General features: G+C 43.2%; 2 protein-coding genes across 3 annotated transcripts in view; one reads left to right on the forward strand and one right to left on the reverse strand.

Annotated features, from left to right (window-relative positions):
* LOC110488816 (neuronal acetylcholine receptor subunit beta-2) overlaps positions 1-7,155 on the reverse strand; it is a 33,430-nt gene extending 26,275 nt beyond the window's left edge. The window contains exon 1 of the mRNA XM_021561221.3: positions 6,551-7,155. Coding sequence (XP_021416896.1) covers positions 6,551-6,602 — 52 coding nt within the window. The 5' untranslated portion in view covers positions 6,603-7,155. The remainder of the gene's footprint in view (positions 1-6,550) is intronic.
* Positions 1-21,577, forward strand: part of LOC110488820 (signal-transducing adaptor protein 1) — a 172,597-nt gene that overhangs the window by 97,351 nt on the left and 53,669 nt on the right. Inside the window, exon 1 of one of the 2 annotated variants that reach the window (XM_090198375.1) lies at positions 17,961-18,024. The exons of the other annotated variant lie outside the window; for it this stretch is intronic. The gene's annotated coding sequence lies outside the window, so the exon portion shown is untranslated. Of the gene's footprint in view, positions 1-17,960; positions 18,025-21,577 lie in introns of those variants that run through there. 2 annotated transcript variants of the gene reach the window in all.

Raw genomic sequence — 21,577 nt, forward strand, 5'->3', positions numbered from 1 at the left:
AAGGGCTCATGAGCAAAGATTTCACGGTAAAGTCTACATGAGTTGTATTTGGCGCATGTGACAAATCAAATGTGACTTGATTTGCATGCGTGCAGCAAGCTAAAGACTGCTAGCATGTGATTGCCCTTCCTGCACCCCTGGGCATTGAGCAGCCCAGCATTGAGCAGCCCCAGCATTGAGCAGCCCAGCATTGAGCAGCCTCAGCATTGAGCAGCCCCAGCATTGAGCAGCCAGCATTGAGCAGCCCAGCATTGAGCAGCCCAGCATTGAGCAGCCCAGCATAGAGCAGCCCCAGCATAGAGCAGCCCCAGCATAGAGCAGCCCCAGCATAGAGCAGCCCAGCATTGAGCAGCCCCATCATTGAGCAGCCCAGCATTGAGCAGCCCCAGCATTGAGCAGCCCAGCATTGAGCAGCCCCAGCATAGAGCAGCCCAGCATTGAGCAGCCCAGCATTGAGCAGCCCCAGCATTGAGCAGCCCCAGCATTGAGCTGCCCAGCATTGAGCAGCCCCAGCATTGAGCAGCCCAGCATTGAGCAGCCCCAGCATTGAGCAGCCCAGCATTGAGCAGCCCCAGCATTGAGCAGCCCGACATTGAGCAGACCAGCATTGAGCAGCCCAACCTTGAGCAGACCAGCATTGAGCAGCCAGGTAAAAAGCAAGAGATCTAGACAGAAGAAAAGACTGAGATAGAGTTCCAGACAGTGAGAACATTAAGCTAAACTCCAGTGAGGCAGTTGTCAGATTTAGCTGTTTCCAGACAGAGTGAGACGAGAGGTGACAGTGACACAGTCACTCTATGTTGTCTTCCTAGACAGCTCTCAGAGGACAGGCAGAGTGTCTAGTCTACAGGTGCTTACTACACGTCCGCAGGAGGAAGATAAGCCAAGTTAGAAAAACACATTAAGAAGCCTACTGCACTGGAAGTTAGACATTTTACATCTTCATATCAACCATGTGTTACCAGCCCACCTTAAAATGACACTATGTGTATTAAAAGTTTATATTTATGTCATTTTATCAAAGAAAATGTAAGAGTTACAAACCAACTTTTCAATGCAACCTCACCTGACCTGACATGATGACCACTCTTTAGGCCTACCTGAGAATCCAAGTATCTAGTCTTGGGAAGCATATGCTTTTGGTGTGACCATCTGGTGCCGGAGGAGATGGCTGCCGTTTTACGATCCCCTAACCAATTGTGCTATTGTGTGTGTTTTTTTATTTTTCTTTAACGTGTCGGACCGGAAGGATTTACTTCAGATGTCTGACAAGGCCCTCATCCCCGTCATTCACATGAGAAAGAGACAGAGATATCAGGGACGAAGGTCTTGGTGCCTTGTAAGGATCCGATGGCGAGCGGGTAATCTCCCTTTACCATCGGTCCTATTAGCCAACGTACAATCAATGGAAAATAAAAAATAATGAACTACGATCACGTATATCCTTCCAACGGGACATTAAAAACTGTAATACAGTGCCTTGCGAAAGTATTCGGCCCCCTTGAACTTTGCGACGTTTTACCACATTTCAGGCTTCAAACATAAAGATATAAAACTGTATTTTTTTGTGAAGAATCAACAACAAGTGGGACACAATCATGAAGTGGAACGACATTTATTGGATATTTCAAACTTTTTTAACAAATCAAAAACTGAAAAATTGGGCGTGCAAAATTATTCAGCCCCTTTACTTTCAGTGCAGCAAACTCTCTCCAGAAGTTCAGTGAGGATCTCTGAATGATCCAATGTTGACCTAAATGACTAATGAGGATAAATACAATCCACCTGTGTGTAATCAAGTCTCCGTATAAATGCACCTGCACTGTGATAGTCTCAGAGGTCCGTTAAAAGCGCAGAGAGCATCATGAAGAACAAGGAACACACCAGGCAGGTCTGAGATACTGTTGTGAAGAAGTTTAAAGCCGGATTTGGATACAAAAAGATTTCCCAAGCTTTAAACATCCCAAGGAGCACTGTGCAAGCGATAATATTGAAATGGAAGGAGTATCAGACCACTGCAAATCTACCAAGACCTGGCCGTCCCTCTAAACTTTCAGCTCATACAAGGAGAAGACTGATCAGAGATGCAGCCAAGAGGCCCATGATCACTCTAGATGAACTGCAGAGATCTACAGCTGAGGTGGGAGACTCTGTCCATAGGACAACAATCAGTCGTATATTGCACAAATCTGGCCTTTATGGAAGAGTGGCAAGAAGAAAGCCATTTCTTAAAGATATCCATAAAAAGTGTCGTTTAAAGTTTGCCACAAGCCACCTGGGAGACACACCAAACATGTGGAAGAAGGTGCTCTGGTCAGATGAAACCAAAATTGAACTTTTTGGCAACAATGCAAAACGTTATGTTTGGCGTAAAAGCAACACAGCTGAACACACCATCCCCACTGTCAAACGTGGTGGTGGCAGCATCATGGTTTGGGCCTGCTTTTCTTCAGCAGGGACAGGGAAGATGGTTAAAATTGATGGGAAGATGGATGGAGCCAAATACAGGACCATTCTGGAAGAGAACCTGATGGAGTCTGCAAAAGACCTGAGACTGGGACGGAGATTTGTCTTCCAACAAGACAATGATCCAAAACATAAAGCAAAATCTACAATGGAATGGTTCAAAAATAAAACATATCCAGGTGTTAGAATGGCCAAGTCAAAGTCCAGACCTGAATCCAATCGAGAATCTGTGGAAAGAACTGAAAACTGCTGTTCACAAATGCTCTCCATCCAACCTCACTGAGCTCGAGCTGTTTTGCAAGGAGGAATGGGAAAACATTTCAGTCTCTCGATGTGCAAAACTGATAGAGACATACCCCAAGCGACTTACAGCTGTAATCGCAGCAAAAGGTGGCGCTACAAAGTATTAACTTAAGGGGGCTGAATAATTTTGCACGCCCAATTTTTCAGTTTTTGATTTGTTAAAAAAGTTTGAAATATCCAATAAATGTCGTTCCACTTCATGATTGTGTCCCAATTGTTGTTGATTCTTCACAAAAAAATACAGTTTTATATCTTTATGTTTGAAGCCTGAAATGTGGCAAAAGGTCGCAAAGTTCAAGGGGGCAGAATACTTTCGCAAGGCACTGTATCTTATGTTTCACCGAGTCGTGGCTGAACGACGACATGAATAATGAATAACACAGCTGGTGGGTTTTAAGATTTTTCGGCAGGATAGAACAACGAGGAGTACACCACATAAGTCACTGGCTTCATCAATAAGCCCATTGATGATGTCGTCCCCACAGTGACCGTACATACATTTCCCAACCAGAAGCCATGGATTACAGGCAACATCCGCACTGAGCTAAAGGGTAGAGCTGCCACTTTCATGGAGCAGGACTCTAACCCGGAAGCTTAAAATAAATCCCACTATGCCCTCTGACGAACCATCAAACAGGTAAAGCGTCAATACAGGACCTAGACTGAATCACATTACACCGGCTCTGACATTTGTCGGATGTGGCAGGGCTTGCAAACTATTACAGACTACAAAGGGCACAGCCATGAGCTGCCCAGTGACATGAGCCTACCAGATGAGCTAAATTACTTCTATGCCCTCTTCGAGGCAAGTAACACTGAAACATGCATGAGAGCATCAGATGTTCCGGACGACTGTGTGATCACGCTCTTCGTAGTTGACGTGAGTAAGACCTTTAAACAGGTCAACTTTCACAAGGCCCCGATGGATTACCAGGACGTGTACTATGAGCATGCTCTGACCAACTGGCAATTGTCTTCACTTACATTTTCAACCTGTCCCTGACTGAGTCTGTAATACCAGCATGTTTCAAGTAGACCACCATAGTCTCTGTGCCAAGGAAAAAGAGGACCGAGCACCCATTCTCATCGACCGGGCTGTAGTGGAGCAGGTTGAGAGTTTCAAGTTCCTTGGTGTCCACATCACCAACAAACTATCATGGTCCAAACACACTAATCAAATCAAATTTGATTTGAAATAGTATATTTTAAAAGACCCAGGGTGGGTTGCACCAACATGGATGAACTCTGAAACTGGGTTAAATCAAGGTTTATCTATTAATCTTGTTGCACCAAATTTTAAACCTAGTTTTAAATAAATCCTAGTTAAATGATATCCTTCCACTAATCTAAGTTTAGTTTTCAAATTGAACATAGATTAATGTTGATCATTTTGCTCAATGAATATAAACTTAGATTGGAGATGAATTCTAAACTGCCACTTGAGGTGGTTTAACTGATAAAAGGGCAGCATATCTACTGTGGAGAGACCAAAACGAGTTCCTCAGATAATAATTATTATGCAACATGCTGTAACGGGCCTGATAACGGCCTGATTGTAGTGAAGTAATGTTAGCATTAACACATTATAGGCATTGATATTTACCAATTATTTGTGCTTACTGAATATTGGTGGGTCAAATTGTCCGTCGTAGTCATATGGGTTATGAAGAGGAGCAAACTGCTGGAGAATCATATCGCATATCTTCTGGGTGATAGGATGAATTCCCTTGAACAAGAGGCTCTCGTCTGAAATAGCCCCCGCCTCTCCTCTGCCGCATCCTTTTTGGCTTTCGCTTTGAAGTTTTTCCCATCCGATTTGGGTCCCTCTTCTCTTTAATCCGTGTTGATCTATTACATTTGTCACAAAAAAGTGGCCCAGGTGTCTTCCTTCTTTTTTGACAGTCGTGTTGACTTTCTTTTTATCCTCCAGTACGTTACTAAATTTCTCCATCAGCTCCGAGAATATTTTTTTTCATAAACAGAAATGTTTACTTCTTTGACGTGCCATGATCAGGTGGCTAGCGGACAAATAATACAGTTGCTAAATAACTTTAAGTAACGACAATAATAAACAATATTGTATGCTAGCTATCTTGGTTTATAAACTACCTAGCTACGTTAGCTAACAAATTAGTTTTCTGTCTAGTACTGGCAAATAATGGATTTTATTTCAAATCAGGCAACACACGATAACCTTTCAGATGGAGTTGAAGTAGTTCTAACGTTACGTTGTTATTATTTTATCAAGGAACATAAACTTTGTGGCCTCATTTGTCAAGTAGGCTAGCTACTTCATTTCAACTTATGAAATACCTCATAAATTGGTGTAACATGTCACTAATCACAGTTTAAAACCGTTAGTCATAGATTTACTGATCCAGATTTAAAATTAATTGGTGCAACACATCTCTGATTAATTACAAACCTAGATTTACAAAACCTAGATTAGCTCTAATCCTATATGAATTTAAACCATGTTGGTACAATCCACAATCCAGTAGGCTGATCTGAAAAGCGTGACTATGCTGAAATGTATCCTAATTCAGCACCATGGAAAGCGTTGGTCAAGAGGCCCTAATTCGGCACCATGAACAGTGTAGGTCAATGGTCCCTAATTCAGCACCATGGACAGCGTCAGTCAAGGGGCTCTATTTCAGCAGCATGGACAGCATCAGTCAAGGGGGGCATAATTCAGCATCATGGATAGTGTCGGTCAAGGGGGCCCTAATTCAGCACCATGGATAGCGTCAGTCAAGGGCAGACCAGGGCTTTTGACACCGCTAGGTTGCTATACAGTAGCTGACCAGCTCGTGACTGACAAATGCAGAATGAAAGGGCTTGATAAAGAAGGCCTAGGGACAATAAAGAAACTAAAAAGGTGACACACTGACGCACATATGTACATATCTATGTTGTAGAGATAACTCAAAATGAAATAAAAGCATTCCTCTTTGGGTTTGAGTCAAATTCAACTGAGGCTATTGTTCCAAATCCTGGATGGACAACTTGATGTCCTTCCTAACCATCAGCAGCAGTGGGCTTTGCGCAAACCAAACCATTAAGCACAATTAGCCATAATGAAATCATAATAGCCTAATCAAGCATGTTTAATTGCCATTGTGAGAATTCAATTAGACACTAAATGGAAATTCCCTGTCGGTTAAAAGGCTGTCATAAAATGTATATAATGTCACAAGATACGTGAAGTGAGTCAGTTTTATAATTTAATCAATTCGGCCAAAAGCTTCAAACATTAGCCTAATAAAGTTGGCTAGGCCTACTGTAGGCCTCCAGTGTGAAATTCGGAGACTTCTCTCTAAGCCTGTGTGTGTATATGGCACATTTATGCGTAGTGCATAACAGCCAGCGTGTATTAGTTGTGTAAAATAATGCACGTTAGTTAATCGAGCCATGTTAAAAATCACGTGCTTAACACAATCTGACGCACGGAAAACGACTTTCCCCACTGGACCATAATGTCCCGTTGAAAATATATCATGTTATCAAACCAGGGCAACAATTAAAACATCACAATGAATTCCAACAATATCATAGAAACAATAATACACACAATCCCCGTTACGCATAGTCTATATCCAGACAGGAATGAGAATATTTGTCATTATGTATCCTCTAGGTCTTGAAATTCACAAGAAAGTATGATTCACTCTCCAACTGTAAGCATCATGAACATGCAGGGTGTGTCGCGGTCAAATTACAATATCAAGAAGCCATGGTAGGCTATTGCTATATGGGCCTGTCTAAGTATAGGATTACTCACTTGCCACGGTGAGAACCAGGAGAGCGAACGCTGCTGTCATCCGGGCTGCCATCGCCGCTCGCTCCCTCCACTGCGCCCCTGAGATCCGAAAAACTTGGAGATGGACGAGTTTCCTGTTTCCCCGCTCTTTCGCTCCCACTATGAAAAGGAAAAATAATACCAGAGACAGCACACACCAGCGCGTAATACGAGGGTAACTTAAGGTGTCATTTTAAGTCATTGGTATCCGACGATCCCGTTAGTTTGATAAAGGGGGAGGCTTCAAATCTCGTTACTAGGCGAGGGTTGTTGAGTCTTCCCAGATGAGGAGGCTTGTTTCTGTCACAGCGCGTCTGAGTGGGGCTACGTGTCAAATCCCCGCCAGTCATGGAACAGCAAGTGCACGGCAAACCGGGGGTGCAGAAACGGAGTCCATAATTACACTTGAGTATTAAAATGTTATTTTTCCCAAAATTTTGCGGCTATGAAGATGGATGGCGAGTTACGGGAGATAAGGTAATCCCGTTGATGGTAGACTGTCCAGCCATTGCCTACTGTAGATAAAATATTAAAGCGGTCGTCCTCACTTTGCGCATGCCAGTCTGGTGCGCTCTCGGTCGGGCGGCGGAAGGTTGCGGTCTCTATCGCTCAGTTTTGATCTAGCCTACACAGTTGCTATTTGTGACAACAAATAGGAAGCAATTACAGCAGAGATCCCCGAGGCGATCGGCTATTCTAATAGACTGTATTTACTTGTTTTAATTGAATGGGGATTAATCCTTCGAAAACCACATTTTGTTTTTAAGTAAAACCCCATGGGTTGCCACTCAAAAACAAAAACAAAACATAAAACGCTTTTAATGTAAAAAATAAAATAATAAACTTGTACTTTTCAGGCTTCACAAGCAGTCATCACCATAACACATGATCATGGCAGAGAAAAACACCTTGTGCCCTTAAAGATCTAAGTAGAGAGAGATTGATAGCGCATGCAGAATAACCATGCAGGCGCCATGATGCCTGATATCATAGTTATCAGCATTAAACACATTAGACCTGGGTGCACCACATGGAGCAGTCTCATCCCTCTAGCCTGAAGAGAGATGCTGGTTGGGGAGAGGTGTGCATCATGGGGCAGGGCTTTGCAACCCATAACAGAGATGTCTGATAAATGAATGGTTATCTAAGAAAAATGAGCAGGTTAAACGTTTATGGGCACTTCACTGAGGTGGATATTCAAGGGCCCAAAACGGGGCCATTTAGAGTCCTTGTTGAAAAGTTGACTCACTGTGTTCTGGTCCCAGTCTGGTTGAAAGGTCAACCCCCACTCTGGTTGAAGGTCAACCCTTACTCTGGACAAGGTCTGTATTGTAGTATACCCCAAAAGTGAATGTGGCCCTTAGCACTGAGCATAGGCCTACAGTGACACATACATATGTAATATATAATTTTACACAGAAAGAGCGAGCCCACTTGAGTCAAGCCAATTGTGAGTGTAGTGAACATCTCTATAACACGAAGCTCAGGCCCATGCACGGCTCTGACTGTATGAGTATGCAGTATGCCGGATAGGGAAATAAGGAAATAGGTCAATGCTGAAACCATGCGAGGTGTTTAATTTCATTACCTGAGAATAAACACAACTACCTCAGCCTCGCGTGGCGGCCCCAGCTGGTAACCATGGGCTCCGTAATAATTACAGAGGGAGATTATGCAATTAACTCTGTGTGAACTTAATTAACGGTTCAAATCGCCCCCCCCCCCCCCCCCCCCCCCACCCCCCTCCCAATGCGCTACACTCTGAGACCCGTGCTAACTACCCAGGGATACTTCTGTAAAGTTGACAGAAGGGAAGAGGAGGGAGGGGTGGAGGGTTTGGGGGGATGGAGTCAAAGGAAGAGAAGGCGGGGGGGGGGGGGGGGAGTTCTCCTAGAGAAAGGGGGCGGTAAATAGAGAGAGGAGGAGAGGGATGAGAGGGAGGAGACACAGATACCCACTCTCCTCTCATCAACTCCAACCCTAACTCCACACTTGCCAACATAACACATACATTCACAGGATAACAGTATAGATATCCAGTTACCTTAACAGCAGGATATCTCAGTTCCACCTTGCCCGTTAAAGTGGGTATGCCATAACAGAGCCACATCTCTGCTGATGACCTAATCAAATTAACATCCATCACCCCCCCTTGGCCCCGCTCACCCCACCCCTCAGACCAGTAGGCCTGCTTGTAAAAGCTGTGGTGTGTGTGTGTGTGTGTGTGTGTGTGTGTGTGTGTGTGTGTGTGTGTGTGTGTGTGTGTGTGTGTGTGTGTGTGTGTGTGTGTGTGTGTGTGTGTGTGTGTGTGTGTGTGTGTGTGTGTGTGTGTGTGTGTGTGTGTTTGTGTGTGTGTGTGGGGTGTGGAGGGAGGTGGAGGGCCGAGGGTGGAGGGAGAGTGGAAACAGCATAAATCTAATCAGAGCTACTTAGAGCTCCCTGACGGCTGTGCCAAGAGAGACTGAGACCAGGCCCCTGAGATGAGCAGCCTCCGACAGCAAGCAAACAAACAAGCAAGCAAAAAAAACGGAATATCCATAGCACTTTGTCCTCCTCTCTCCAAACACCGGCATTAATGACACAGGATGGAAATGATGACTTTTCTCCCCGACGTGTGGCAATGACAGTTTAATTACTACTTATCCACACACCGCCTAAAGTAATATTTCAACACCAGCGCCAACTCTCTCCTCAGCCTCGTCAACACATTCCCCACCAACCTACCCTGGCAATATCTACCTTCCTGTCTCTTGCCACACTCCTAACCCCCTAACTCTCACACCTATCCTAGCTTCAGATAACTCTTTTCTCCCCAGACTCCATTCTGGGGAGAATCCCACGCTTCTCTACTCATTCCTTTGTCACACTATTGGCCTGTTTGTAGGTTTAAATCCTGTTTCTTTACCTTCAAGTGCTCATCGACCATGCCATTATGTAGGAGGCATTTCCCATTGAAATTCAGTTGGTGAAAGTGTAATATAATCAGTTCATATGACTGTGGGACATTTGTGCTCCCATATGATAGGCAGGGACAGGGATTTCCCTAATTCCAGAATGGTGGTCTGTCACAACCAGACACTGTCCTACTCTGATGACTACAACTCACCCTGATGGCTCAGTCTCTGGACGGGACCTCATACTGGTAGTCCCCCTCCCCTGACAGATCCTCTACTATTGTTCTCCTTTCTCCCTCCCTCTCCTCCTTTCTCTCTCCCCTTCTTTTATTATATCCCTCTCTCTTTTCTCCATCTCTCCTCTCCATTTTCTCCATCTCCCTTCCCCCCTCTCTCTCTCCTCTGTATATCTCCCCCTTGCCCTCTTCTCACAGTTGTCATGACTGTCCTGTGAGGATCTAAATGCATCAGATCAGCTTGGCAATGAATGACAATAACCAGGCCCTCTCTCACCCACAGAGGGTTGACAGTTCCCACCCTGTCATAAATTACAGGAGAAAGGCACTTTCTCTCCCCCTCCAGTATTTAACCCAAGGAATGTTCTTTGTTAACAGACTTCTCCCCGCCAAAACTCTAACACGTTCAAAAAGTGAATACTGGAACAATATTTCTAACATAAGACCGTGGGGAATGGTCAGAGATGATCTGTAGAAAACTAATGTCATATTGGTTTTTGTTTTGTGATGTCTTTAAAAAGCTTATGAAGGAAATACTGTAACTTGAAAGCTATTTACACCACAGGCATGAAGTCTCCATTCTTAATGTTGTGTATGAAATATAAAAAATGATGAACATATTGTTGTTAAGATATTAATGTGATTTTAGAAGGTATAAGAGAATCTATCTCCTATAAACTGTGCATAGTAAGTAGCCACGCCCCAATTGAGGTCAGAGAGTGTGTCAGACTGACGGAACCGTCCCCTTTTGGCCAGAGTGCATAAAAGGCTTGGTAAAGAGATTAACATGAGACCAGAAAAGTGTGGAGCGTAGCTACACGTTTGAAATGGTTGGAACTTTGAACCTCAACATGAGGTGAAGAAATAGACTCACCTCCCAGACTAGACCAGAAAGACGGCAAGCTGCAGCTCATGTCCAAAGTGTTCCGACTCCTGAATACCAACACTTGGGGGTAAACAAACTCCCCTCTCAGACAATCACTGGTACAGCTGATTAGCTGTCCTGAGTCAAATATCTAGAAAAGTAAACTCTTCAAACCATCCTACTATTCTTGTTAAATCACCATTGTACACTAGTCTCATCACCCCACTGGAACCATCGGCACGTCTGGCTAGACTATCTTCAAATAAGCAGCTTCAGGACTGAGTGGAACAGAGTGAACTCCGTAGTTCTGTTCAGTACTTCACAATAGACAAAGACATTCACGCATAAATACATTCATGATTTATTATTCCAAACGGGCGGCGGTTTGTGTGCAAGTATATGATTACTGTGAGAATAGTTTCGGAAATGTATAGAAGAAAAGTGTATTTTTCTCTCGCTCCCTTTCCATGTTGTTGTGTAAAAAGATGCCATGTTGTGTCAGTCCGCTAGAGAACTTTTTATCATGTTTTAAGTGTGTATGTTTATTCTGTGTTATTATTTAGTTAGCTAGTAAATAAATAATTAAATACATGTGTGTAGTACTGAATCATGAGTAAGGCTGGGGTTTTTGCAGATCCAAAAGGTTACGACTGTTTAGAATGATGATATGATAAGAGGTAAAGTTAATAAGATGACTGCTTATCGACATAATAGATTTTATAGAGTTTAATTCGGGAGATGGTAACTTTTAAACAACCTTTTCGTGGTGCCCCAAATTCCTAATGAGTTAATTGTCACATAATTAATTTAACAGGGTAACAATTAAACATAGTTAGTTGATTCGATAAATAACAGTCATCAGATTAATGAAAGTAAAGTCACGACACAGTTGTTGACTCCCATAAGGAGGACTCTGTCTGTTGATGACTCATATAGGGAGGACTGTGTGTCTGTTGTTCACTCCTATATGGAGGACTATGTGTCTGTTGTTGACTCCTTTAGGGAGGGCGGTGTCTGTTGATGACTCATATAGGGAGGACTGTGTGTCTGTTGGTGACTCATATAGGGAGGACTGTGTGTCTGTTGATGACTCCTATAGGGAGGACTGTGTGTCTGTTGTTGACTCCTTTAGGGAGGACAGTGTCTGTTGATGACTCATATAGGGAGAACTGTGTGTCTGTTGATGACTTCTATATGGAGGACCTTGTGTCAGTTTATGACTCATATAGGGAGGACTGTGTGTCTGTTGAGGACTCCTATAGGGAGGACTGTGTGTCTGTTGATGAGTCCTATAGGGAGGACTGTGTGTCTGTTGATGACTCATATAGGGAGGACTGTGTGTCTGTTGATGGCTCCTATAGGGAGGACTGTGTGTCTGGAGCAGGATTATGTCATCATGATTCGTACTGTACTGTGTCCCCAGCCAGACAGTACACACCTGACTCAGACTGCACCATGGCCCAGCGCCAACACTTCATCCACACACACACACACACATATGCACATACCCACACACACACATATGCACATACCCACACAAACACACGCATGCATGGGCACACACGCAGGCGCATGCAGACACACACAAACCTTGTCCTTAAACACCATCTCAAACAAACACAAACACACATGCTTTCTCTAACAGACTTTCTAATGCGCCAACAAACACTGATTTGCAGCTAGACACACACACACACACACACACACACACACACACACACACACACACACACACACACACACACACACACAGCGTGACCCGTCCTTACAGACACTCTCAAAAGAGTACACAGATGGTCATGATTTTTGAGGTCTCCTCTGAGGATTCTGCTTTTTCTTTCCTCACATTTTTACATTTTCCCATCATCCTTGCTGTTGTTTCTGTTTTTATCTCTCTAACAGACTATGAACAGTACAGGCCACTGGCGTCCACAGATGCCTGTTTACTGTGGCCGGGATCAAACTGACCAATTAGAGCGAATCAAAGCCGACGGGACAAAAAGACAAACAAGGCTGCATCCTGTGACTCTGCTCCTACCTTCACAGTCACTTTTCATACACCCTACTGCATCTACCAAGAACACCTTCACAGTCACTCTTCATACACCCTACTGCATCTACCAAGAACATCTCCCACTTTGCTCCTACCTTCAGTCACTCTTCATACACCCTACTGCATCTACCAAGAACACCTCCCACTTTGCTCCTACCTTCACAGTCACTCTTCATACACCCTACTGCATCTACCAAGAACACCTCCCTCTCTACTCTCAACAACCACCTCCTTCTCTTATCTACACACACACATGCCCACGGACAGACACATAGACACAGAAACACACACACAGACAGAAACACACACACAAACATAGGATTAGGGCCAAAATAATCAGTGTGTTCTTTGTCCTTGTTCCACCAGGCTTGTGTTCTGATGGTGTCCTTTCCTCTATCCATCTACTGGGAGACCCTGGAAGCTTCTTTTTAAAATTAAGACCATTTGAAATTACTAACAAAAAAGTTGGTCCTTTCAACATCAGAGCACTTGGGAGGGAGGCTAAAGCAGTTTCATTTAAATGTGAAAGAGAATTGATTAAGTTCATACAAGTTTTTGCCCTTAAAGTTAAAATGATGGCTATCTGGCTCAGAGTCTGAGATGGCCCTGCTGGACTTGAGTTGAGAAGTAAAGCTCAAGGCTTTAAGTTTTTTAAACCTTGACTATTATTGGTCCCACTGGACCAGTCTGATAATACTATGTATATATGTCTATGCCCATTTCCCAGCACAGGCCCATTAAGAACAAGGAAACAGATGCTGATCAATATGATGAAAACAACCAGAGATCATAGAAATATGAGTGCAGGAAGGGCACATAAAATAAACACATTAACACTTGAAACGAAGCCACAGAGAACAATAGCAATGAGACAGAGCAAAAATAGGAGAAAAAGAAAAGGGGATAAAAGGATGAAAGAGGGGGGGTGAGACGGGTAGAAAAACAAGGGATTCTCAGGAGAGAGTAGAGATGGTGGGAAAGTTATACAGATAAAGGTTTAAAAGTAGAGTGAGAGAGAGAGGGGGGGGGAGAGAGGGAGGGGGAGAGAGAGGGAGAGAGAGAGAGAGAGAGAGAGAGAGAGAGAGAGGGAGAGAGAGGGAGAGAGAGAGAGACTGAAACATTACATGCTGAATCCTTACTGTGAAGCAGTCTTGCTCTCTCCAAATATTATTTATTCATTCTGTTTCTCAAGAATTACCTCCATTAAATCTCCTATAAATTCACTCAGCCAGCTTACTGGCTATTGCATAGACTTTGAGTTTATCCTTACAGTATGTACCTTATGCAATTCAGGATTCTAGACTGTAATATTTCAGAATCTGCCTCCATTCCCCAGGTCAAGTTATTAATGAGCTTTATACATTTATATTGTTGGCTTCCCACATTGTTGAAAGTTATTTAAGTTATATAAGTGGTATCCCCTTTATTTTGATGTTGTCATTATGCTATGAATATCTGCTCAGTGCTGATGAGCCCGGTTATAAGGATTGGCTCTACTCTTCATCCTCCTCCTCTTCACTTACACTCGATTGCACCGGTGAATCAGCATTTTAACCCAACACACACACGTACACACACACAGATTTCGCTTCATCCCCTGTCTACGGTATACTCTTCTGCTCCTCACGGATATCACTGGCAGAACATTCTAAATACCCAGAAAGAGGGTGAGAGTGGTCGGATATAAAGATAAAGCCAAATTGTTCTTCACTCAGATTAGTGAACATGAGCATAAAGGCATACCCGGCTGACAGTTCTAGCTAGGGAGAGAGAATGTTTTTGTAATGATACCCGTAATGTTCCCCTGACGTTCCAGTGTCCAGTTTTCCATTAGTTGGGGAAGATTCTATGTACATTAGCAAAAACCTCCTGAGAACCTATTTAGCATGTTTTGGGGTTAAAGTTAAGAGAACATTGCCTTGTCAAACAGAACATATACAGAACATGGTTGCCATGTTCTCAGAATATAAGATGTAAATGTTCTAGACACATTTCATTGGAATGTTTTAAGAATATTCCTGTTCCAAGGACGTTTAAAACATAGGACATTCTGCCATGGTCCCCGGGAGGTTTTTGTCTACTTCCCAGCTTTTTCCTGGGCTGTCCCTAAAGAAATTTTTAGGACGTCGCCTGATGTAATGTGTTTCATTGCACATCACCCCTTGTTACTATTGCCAAGTACTTCAAGGTCCTGATTGGTGAGCCACTCATCCTGTAACGTAGATGCTGAGAGTCGGGAAGCAAGTTCAGGGAGTGTATTTAATAACTAAATGAACATGGACAAAACAAGAAACACGAACAGTGTACAGACAAGAAACAGAAACAATAATGCCTGGGGAAGGAACCAAAGGGAGTGACAGATATAGAGAAGGTTGTCGAGAAGGTGACGAAGTCCAGGTGAGTCTGATGAGGCGCTGGTGCGTGTAACGATGGTGACAGGTGTGCGTAATAACGAGCAGCCTGGTGACCTAGAGCGCCGGAGAGGGAGCATACGTGACACATCCATTCAAAGCTCTTTGCCTGTTGGCAAGTTTAAGGACACACACACACACACAAACAGCGCTTTCAACATACAGTGTTTTCAAGTCATATACAGTGCCTTGCGAAAGTATTCGGCCCCCTTGAACTTTGCGACCTTTTGCCACATTTCAGGCTTCAAACATAAAGATATAAAACTGTATTTTTTTGTGAAGAATCAACAACAAGTGGGACACAATCATGAAGTGGAACGACATTTATTGGATATTTCAAACTTTTTTAACAAATCAAAAACTGAAAAATTGGGCGTGCAAAATTATTCAGCCCCCTTAAGTTAATAGTTTGTAGCGCCACCTTTTGCTGCGATTACAGCTGTAAGTCGCTTGGGGTATGTCTCTATCAGTTTTGCACATCGAGAGACTGACATTTTTTCCCATTCCTCCTTGCAAAGCAGCTCGAGCTCAGTGAGGTTGGATGGAGAGCATTTGTGAACAGCAGTTTTCAGTTCTTTCCACAGATTCACGATTGGATTCAGGTCTGGACTTTGACTTGGCCATTCTAACACCTGGATATGTTTATTTTTGAACCATTCCATTATAGATTTTGCTTTATGTTTTGGATCATTGTCTTGTTGGAAGACAAATCTCCGTCCCAGTCTCAGGTCTTTTGCAGACTCCATCAGGTTTTCTTCCAGAATGGTCCTGTATTTGGCTCCATCCATCTTCCCATCAATTTTAACCATCTTCCCTGTCCCTGCTGAAGAAAAGCAGGCCCAAACCATGGTGCTGCCACCACCATGTTTGACAGTGGGGATGGTGTGTTCAGGGTGATGAGCTGTGTTGCTTTTACGCCAAACATAACGTTTTGCATTGTTGCCAAAAAGTTTAATTTTGGTTTCATCTGACCAGAGCACCTTCTTCCACATGGTTGGTGTGTCTCCCAGGTGGCTTGTGGCAAACTTTAAACAACACTTTTTATGGATATCTTTCAGAAATGGCTTTCTTCTTGCCACTCTTCCATAAAGGCCAGATTTGTGCAATATACGACTGATTGTTGTCCTATGGACAGAGTCTCCCACCTCAGCTGTAGATCTCTGCAGTTCATCCAGAGTGATCATGGGCCTCTTGGCTACATCTCTGATCAGTCTTCTCCTTGTATGAGCTGAAAGTTTAGAGGGACGGCCAGGTCTTGGTAGATTTGCAGTGGTCTGATACTCCTTCCATTTCAATATTATCGCAAGCACAGTGCTCCTTGGGATGTTTAAAGCTTGGGAAATCTTTTTGTATCCAAATCCAGCTTTAAACTTCTTCACAACAGTATCTCGGACCTGCCTGGTGTGTTCCTTGTTCTTCATGATGCTCTCTGCGCTTTTAACGGACCTCTGAGACTATCACAGTGCAGGTGCATTTATACGGAGACTTGATTACACACAGGTGGATTGTATTTATCATCATTAGTCATTTAGGTCAACATTGGATCATTCAGAGATCCTCACTGAACTTCTGGAGAGAGTTTGCTGCACTGAAAGTAAAGGGGCTGAATAATTTTGCACGCCCAATTTTTCAGTTTTTGATTTGTTAAAAAAGTTTGAAATATCCAATAAATGTCGTTCCACTTCATGATTGTGTCCCACTTGTTGTTGATTCTTCACAAACAAAATACAGTTTTATATCTTTATGTTTGAAGCCTGAAATGTGGCAAAAGGTCGCAAAGTTCAAGGGGCCGAATACTTTCGCAAGGCACTGTATTTGAGAACATTTTGACACACATGATGACATTGTGTATGTTTATTTATACAGTAATTATTATTCAACATGTCCCCACCTGGGATTTGCCTCAGACAAGTCCAAAGGGGGAGGGGTGATCCTCTTCATAAACAACAACTGTTATGCTGCTTGCAGTGTGAAGGAAATCTCTAGCTTTTGCTCACCTGATATATAATACCTCATGGTAAGCTGCAGAACTTTTTATCTACCATGCGAGTTCTCATTCTTAACCTCTTGAACCTATAGGGGCGCTGTGTCATTATTGGATAAAAAGACGTGCCCGTTTTAAGCGCAATATTTTGTCACGAAAAGATGCTCGACTATGCATGGAATTGACAGCCTTGGAAAGACACAACTCTGACGTCTCCAAAACTGCAAAGATATTATCTGTGCATGCCCAGAACTAATGCAACAGGCGAAACCAAGATGATGTTTCATACAGGATATGCCCCGGATTCTGAAGGCGCTGTGTTCCAATGTCTCCTTATATGGCTGTGAATGCGCCAGGAATGAGCCTGTGCTTTCTGTATATTCCCCGAGGTGTCTACAGCATTGTGACGTGTTTGTAGGCATATCATTGGAAGATTGACCATAAGAGACTACATTTACCTGGTGTCCCGCCCGGTGTCCTGTGTGCGTAATCAGTAAGTCCATGCGCGTTCCATTTCTTCAGAATTGAAAGTAAACTGCCACGATGGATTTTATCGTCGATAGAAATTAACTTCAGATGAAAACATCTGAAGTTCTTCAAAGGTAAATTATTTTATTTGAATGCTTTTATGTTTTTTTGTGGAAAATGTTGCATGCTGAATGCTAGGCTTAATGCAATGCTAGGCTATCAATACTCTTACACAAATGCTTGTTTAGCTATGGTTCAAAAGCATATTTTAAAAATCTGAGATGACAGTGTTGTCAACAAAAGGCTAAGCTTGAGAGCAAATAGATTAATTTCATTTCATTAGCCATTTTCATGAATAGTTAACGTTGTGTTATGCTAATGAGCTTGCTGATAGATTTACACAATCCTGGATACAGGGGTTTTTTCGTAACTAAACGTGACGCAGAAAACGGAGCGATTTGTCCTAAACAAATAATCTTTCAGGAAAAACTGAACATTTGCTATCTGAGAGTCTCCTCATTGAAAACATCTGAAGTTCTTCAAAGGTAAATGATTTTATTTGAATGCTTTTCTGTTTTTTTGTGTAAATGTTGCCTGCTGAATGCTAACGCTAAATGCTACGCTAAATGCTACGTTAGCCATCAATACTGTTACACAAATGCTTGTTTTGCAATGGTTGAGAAGCATATTTTGAAAATCTGAGATGACAGTGTTGTTAACAAAAGGCTAAGCTTGAGAGCTAGCATATTTATTTCATTTCATTTGCGATTTTCATGAATAGTTAACGTTGCGTTATGGTAATGAGCTTGAGTCTGTATTCACGATCCCGGATCCGGGATGGGGAGATCAGAAAGGTTAATTATCACGGCTGTCTACATCCCATCACAAGCCAATACCACTTTGGCACTCAACGAACTGTATGGAGCCATAAACAGACAAGAAACCGCATACCCAGAGGCAGCGTTTCTTCTGGGCGGAGACTTTAACGCAGGTAGACTTAAACCCGTTCTACGTCTTCTACCAACACGTCTCCTGCTCCACAAGGGACGCTACAATTCCAGACTACTTTTATTATACCCACAGAAATGCATACAAGGCCCTCCCTCGCTATCCATTTGGGTAAACTTACCATGACTCTATCCTCCTGCTTCCTGTTTACAAACAAAATCTCAAACAGGGAGAACCAGTGACTCGCTCAAAACAGAAGTGGTCCGATGAAGCAGGCGAGAGAATACAAGACTGTTTTGCTAGTACATATGTTCCGGGATTCACCCAATAACATTGAGGAGTTTACCACATCAGTCACTGGCTTCATCAATAAGTCCATAGACGACGTCGTCCACACAGTGACCAATACGAATGTATCCAAACCAAAAACCATGGATTACAGGCAGTATCTGTGCTGGGCTAAAGGCGGCTTACCAGGAACAGCACATGGACGTAGACGCAAACAAGAAACCCAGCCGTGAGATGGAGGAAATCACATCGAGGAAAACTACACATAATCTTGCATGAAGCCCCTGTTGTTCCAGATGACTGTGTGATCTCGCTCTCTGTGGCCGAAGTGAGTAAAACTTTTAAACAGGTTAACACTGGCAAGGCCGCAAATACCAGAGCGTGTTCTCAGAGCATATGCAGACCAGCTGGCAAGTGTCTTCATGGACAATCTCTTCTTGTCCCAGTCTATAATCCCAACATATTTCAAACTGATCACCATTATCCCTATTGCCAGTAACTCCTTGGTAGCCTGCCTAAATTACTATTGTCCCATAGCACTCACTTCTGTAATTATGAATTGTTTTGAAGGCTGGTCATGACACACATCAACACCATCATCCCAGACACCCTGGACCCAGTCCAATTCGCATACCGCCACAATAGATTCACAGATGACGCAATCTCAATTGCACTTCATACTGCTCTCTCCCACCTGGACGAGAGGGGAAATAACTATATGAGAATGCTGTTCATACTACTGCTCAGCATTCAATACCATAGTCCCCTCCAATCTCATCACAAAGCTCAAGACCCTGGGACTGAAAACCTCCCTCTGCAACTGGATCCTGGACTTCCTGATGGGCTAGCCCCAGGTGGTGAGTGTAGGCAACAACACCTCTGCCGTGCTGACCCTCAACACAGGGACCCCTCAGGGGTGTGTGCTTAGTCCCCTCATTCATGTTTGAGTTTCTACCTATAGGAAGGTAGGAGCAAAATGGAGTTGTGGAAAGGAGGGCGGGGGAGGGCCTTGTATGCATCGCGGAAGTTAGAGTAACGAATGTCCAGTGTTTTTCCAATGCCAGTGCTACAATCAAAATGCTGACAATCAATATGCTGAGAATTTAGGGAGCCTTCTTCTCAAATTTGCTTTTTTAAAAATCTCCAGCTACAATAAATGCAGCCTCAGGATATATGGTTTCCAGTTTGCATAAAGTCCAGTGAAGTTCCTTGAGAGTCGTCGTGGTATCGGCTTGAGGGGGGATATACACGGCTGTGACAATAACCGAAGAGAATTCTCTTGGGAGATAATGCAGTCGGCATTTGATTGTGAGGAATTCTAGGTCAGGTAAACAAAAGGACTTGAGTTCCTGTATGTTGTTACAATTGCACCATGAGTCGTTAATCATGAAACATACACCCCCGCCATTCCTGTCTGCGCGATGCACTGACAATCCAGGTAGCTGTACTGACTCCGACAGCATATCCCGAGAGAGCCATGTTTCTGTGAAACAGAGTATGTTACAATCCCTGATGTCTCTTTGGAAAGCAACCCTTCCCTGATTTGTCAACTTTGTTATCTAGGGACTGGACATTAGCGAGTAATATACTCGGAAGCGATGGGTGGTGTGCGCACCTCCGAAGTCTGACATACCGACGACACATATACACACACTTTCACAATCATCATATGCTGTTTTTCATTTGACTCTTATTATTATCTATTCTGCTGCCTAGTCACTTTACCTTGCCTTTATGTACATACCTTGTCCTTCTGCACATTGATCTGGTACTGGTTGTATATAGCTTCATTCTTGTCTATTTTATTCATCTTGTGTTACTTTTGTGTTGTATTTTTCCTAATTTATTCTTTTTAACTCTGCATCGTTGGGAAGGGCTCGTGAGCAAGCATTTATCTGTAAAGTCTACACCCGTTGTATTCTGTGAATGTCACAAATACAATTTGATTTGAACTCACAACCTCTTATTTCACGGCATTACGATCTTTCTGCTGTGCAACCATGTCTGTGTCAATGACTGAATTCACCTGTATTGCTACACTTTGCACTTTGAAGTTAACTTGAACACTTTCTGTTAAAAGTACCCTCAAGAAAAACTATTTTATTTATCACAGTAATTCAGGAGTAACATTAAAACAGATAAATATTCCCCACCAACATGAGACAACTATACAAAAAACCCTAAAATAGCTTAAATACACTGCATAACCATAAGTATGTGGACACCTGCTTGTCGAACATCTCATTCAAAAATCATGGGCATTAATATCGAGTTGGTGTCCCCTTTGCTGCTATAACAATCTCTTCTCTTCTGGGAAGGCTTTCCACAATATGTTGGAACATTACTGCGGGGACTTGCTTCTATTCAGCCACAAGAGCATTAGTGAGTTCGGGCACTGATGTTGTGCGATTAGGCCTGACTCGTAGTCGGCTTTCCAATTCATCCCAAAGGTGTTCGATAGGGTTGAGGTCAGGGCTCTGTGCAGGCCAGTCAAGTTCTTCCAAACCGATCTCGACAAACCATTTCCATATGGACCTTGCTTTGTGCATGGTGGCAATGTCATGCTGAAACAGGAAAGTGCCCAAACTGTTGCCACAAAGTTGGAAGCACAGAATTGTCTAGAATGTCATTATATGCTGTAGCATTAAGATTTCCCTAAACTGGAAATAAGGGGCCTAACATAAACCATGAAAAAAGTACCAGACCATGATTCCTCCTCCACCAAACTTTGCAGGTAGCGTTCTCCTGGCATCCGCCAAACCTAGATTAGTTTATCTAACTGCCAGATGGTGAAGCGTGATTAATCACTCCAGAGAACGTGTTTCCACTGCTCCAGAGTCCAATGGCGGCAAACTTTACACC

Source organism: Oncorhynchus mykiss, chromosome 14 (assembly GCF_057628025.1).
Source record: "Oncorhynchus mykiss isolate SJ-2025 chromosome 14, ASM5762802v1, whole genome shotgun sequence".
Classification (NCBI taxonomy): Eukaryota; Metazoa; Chordata; class Actinopteri; order Salmoniformes; family Salmonidae; genus Oncorhynchus; species Oncorhynchus mykiss.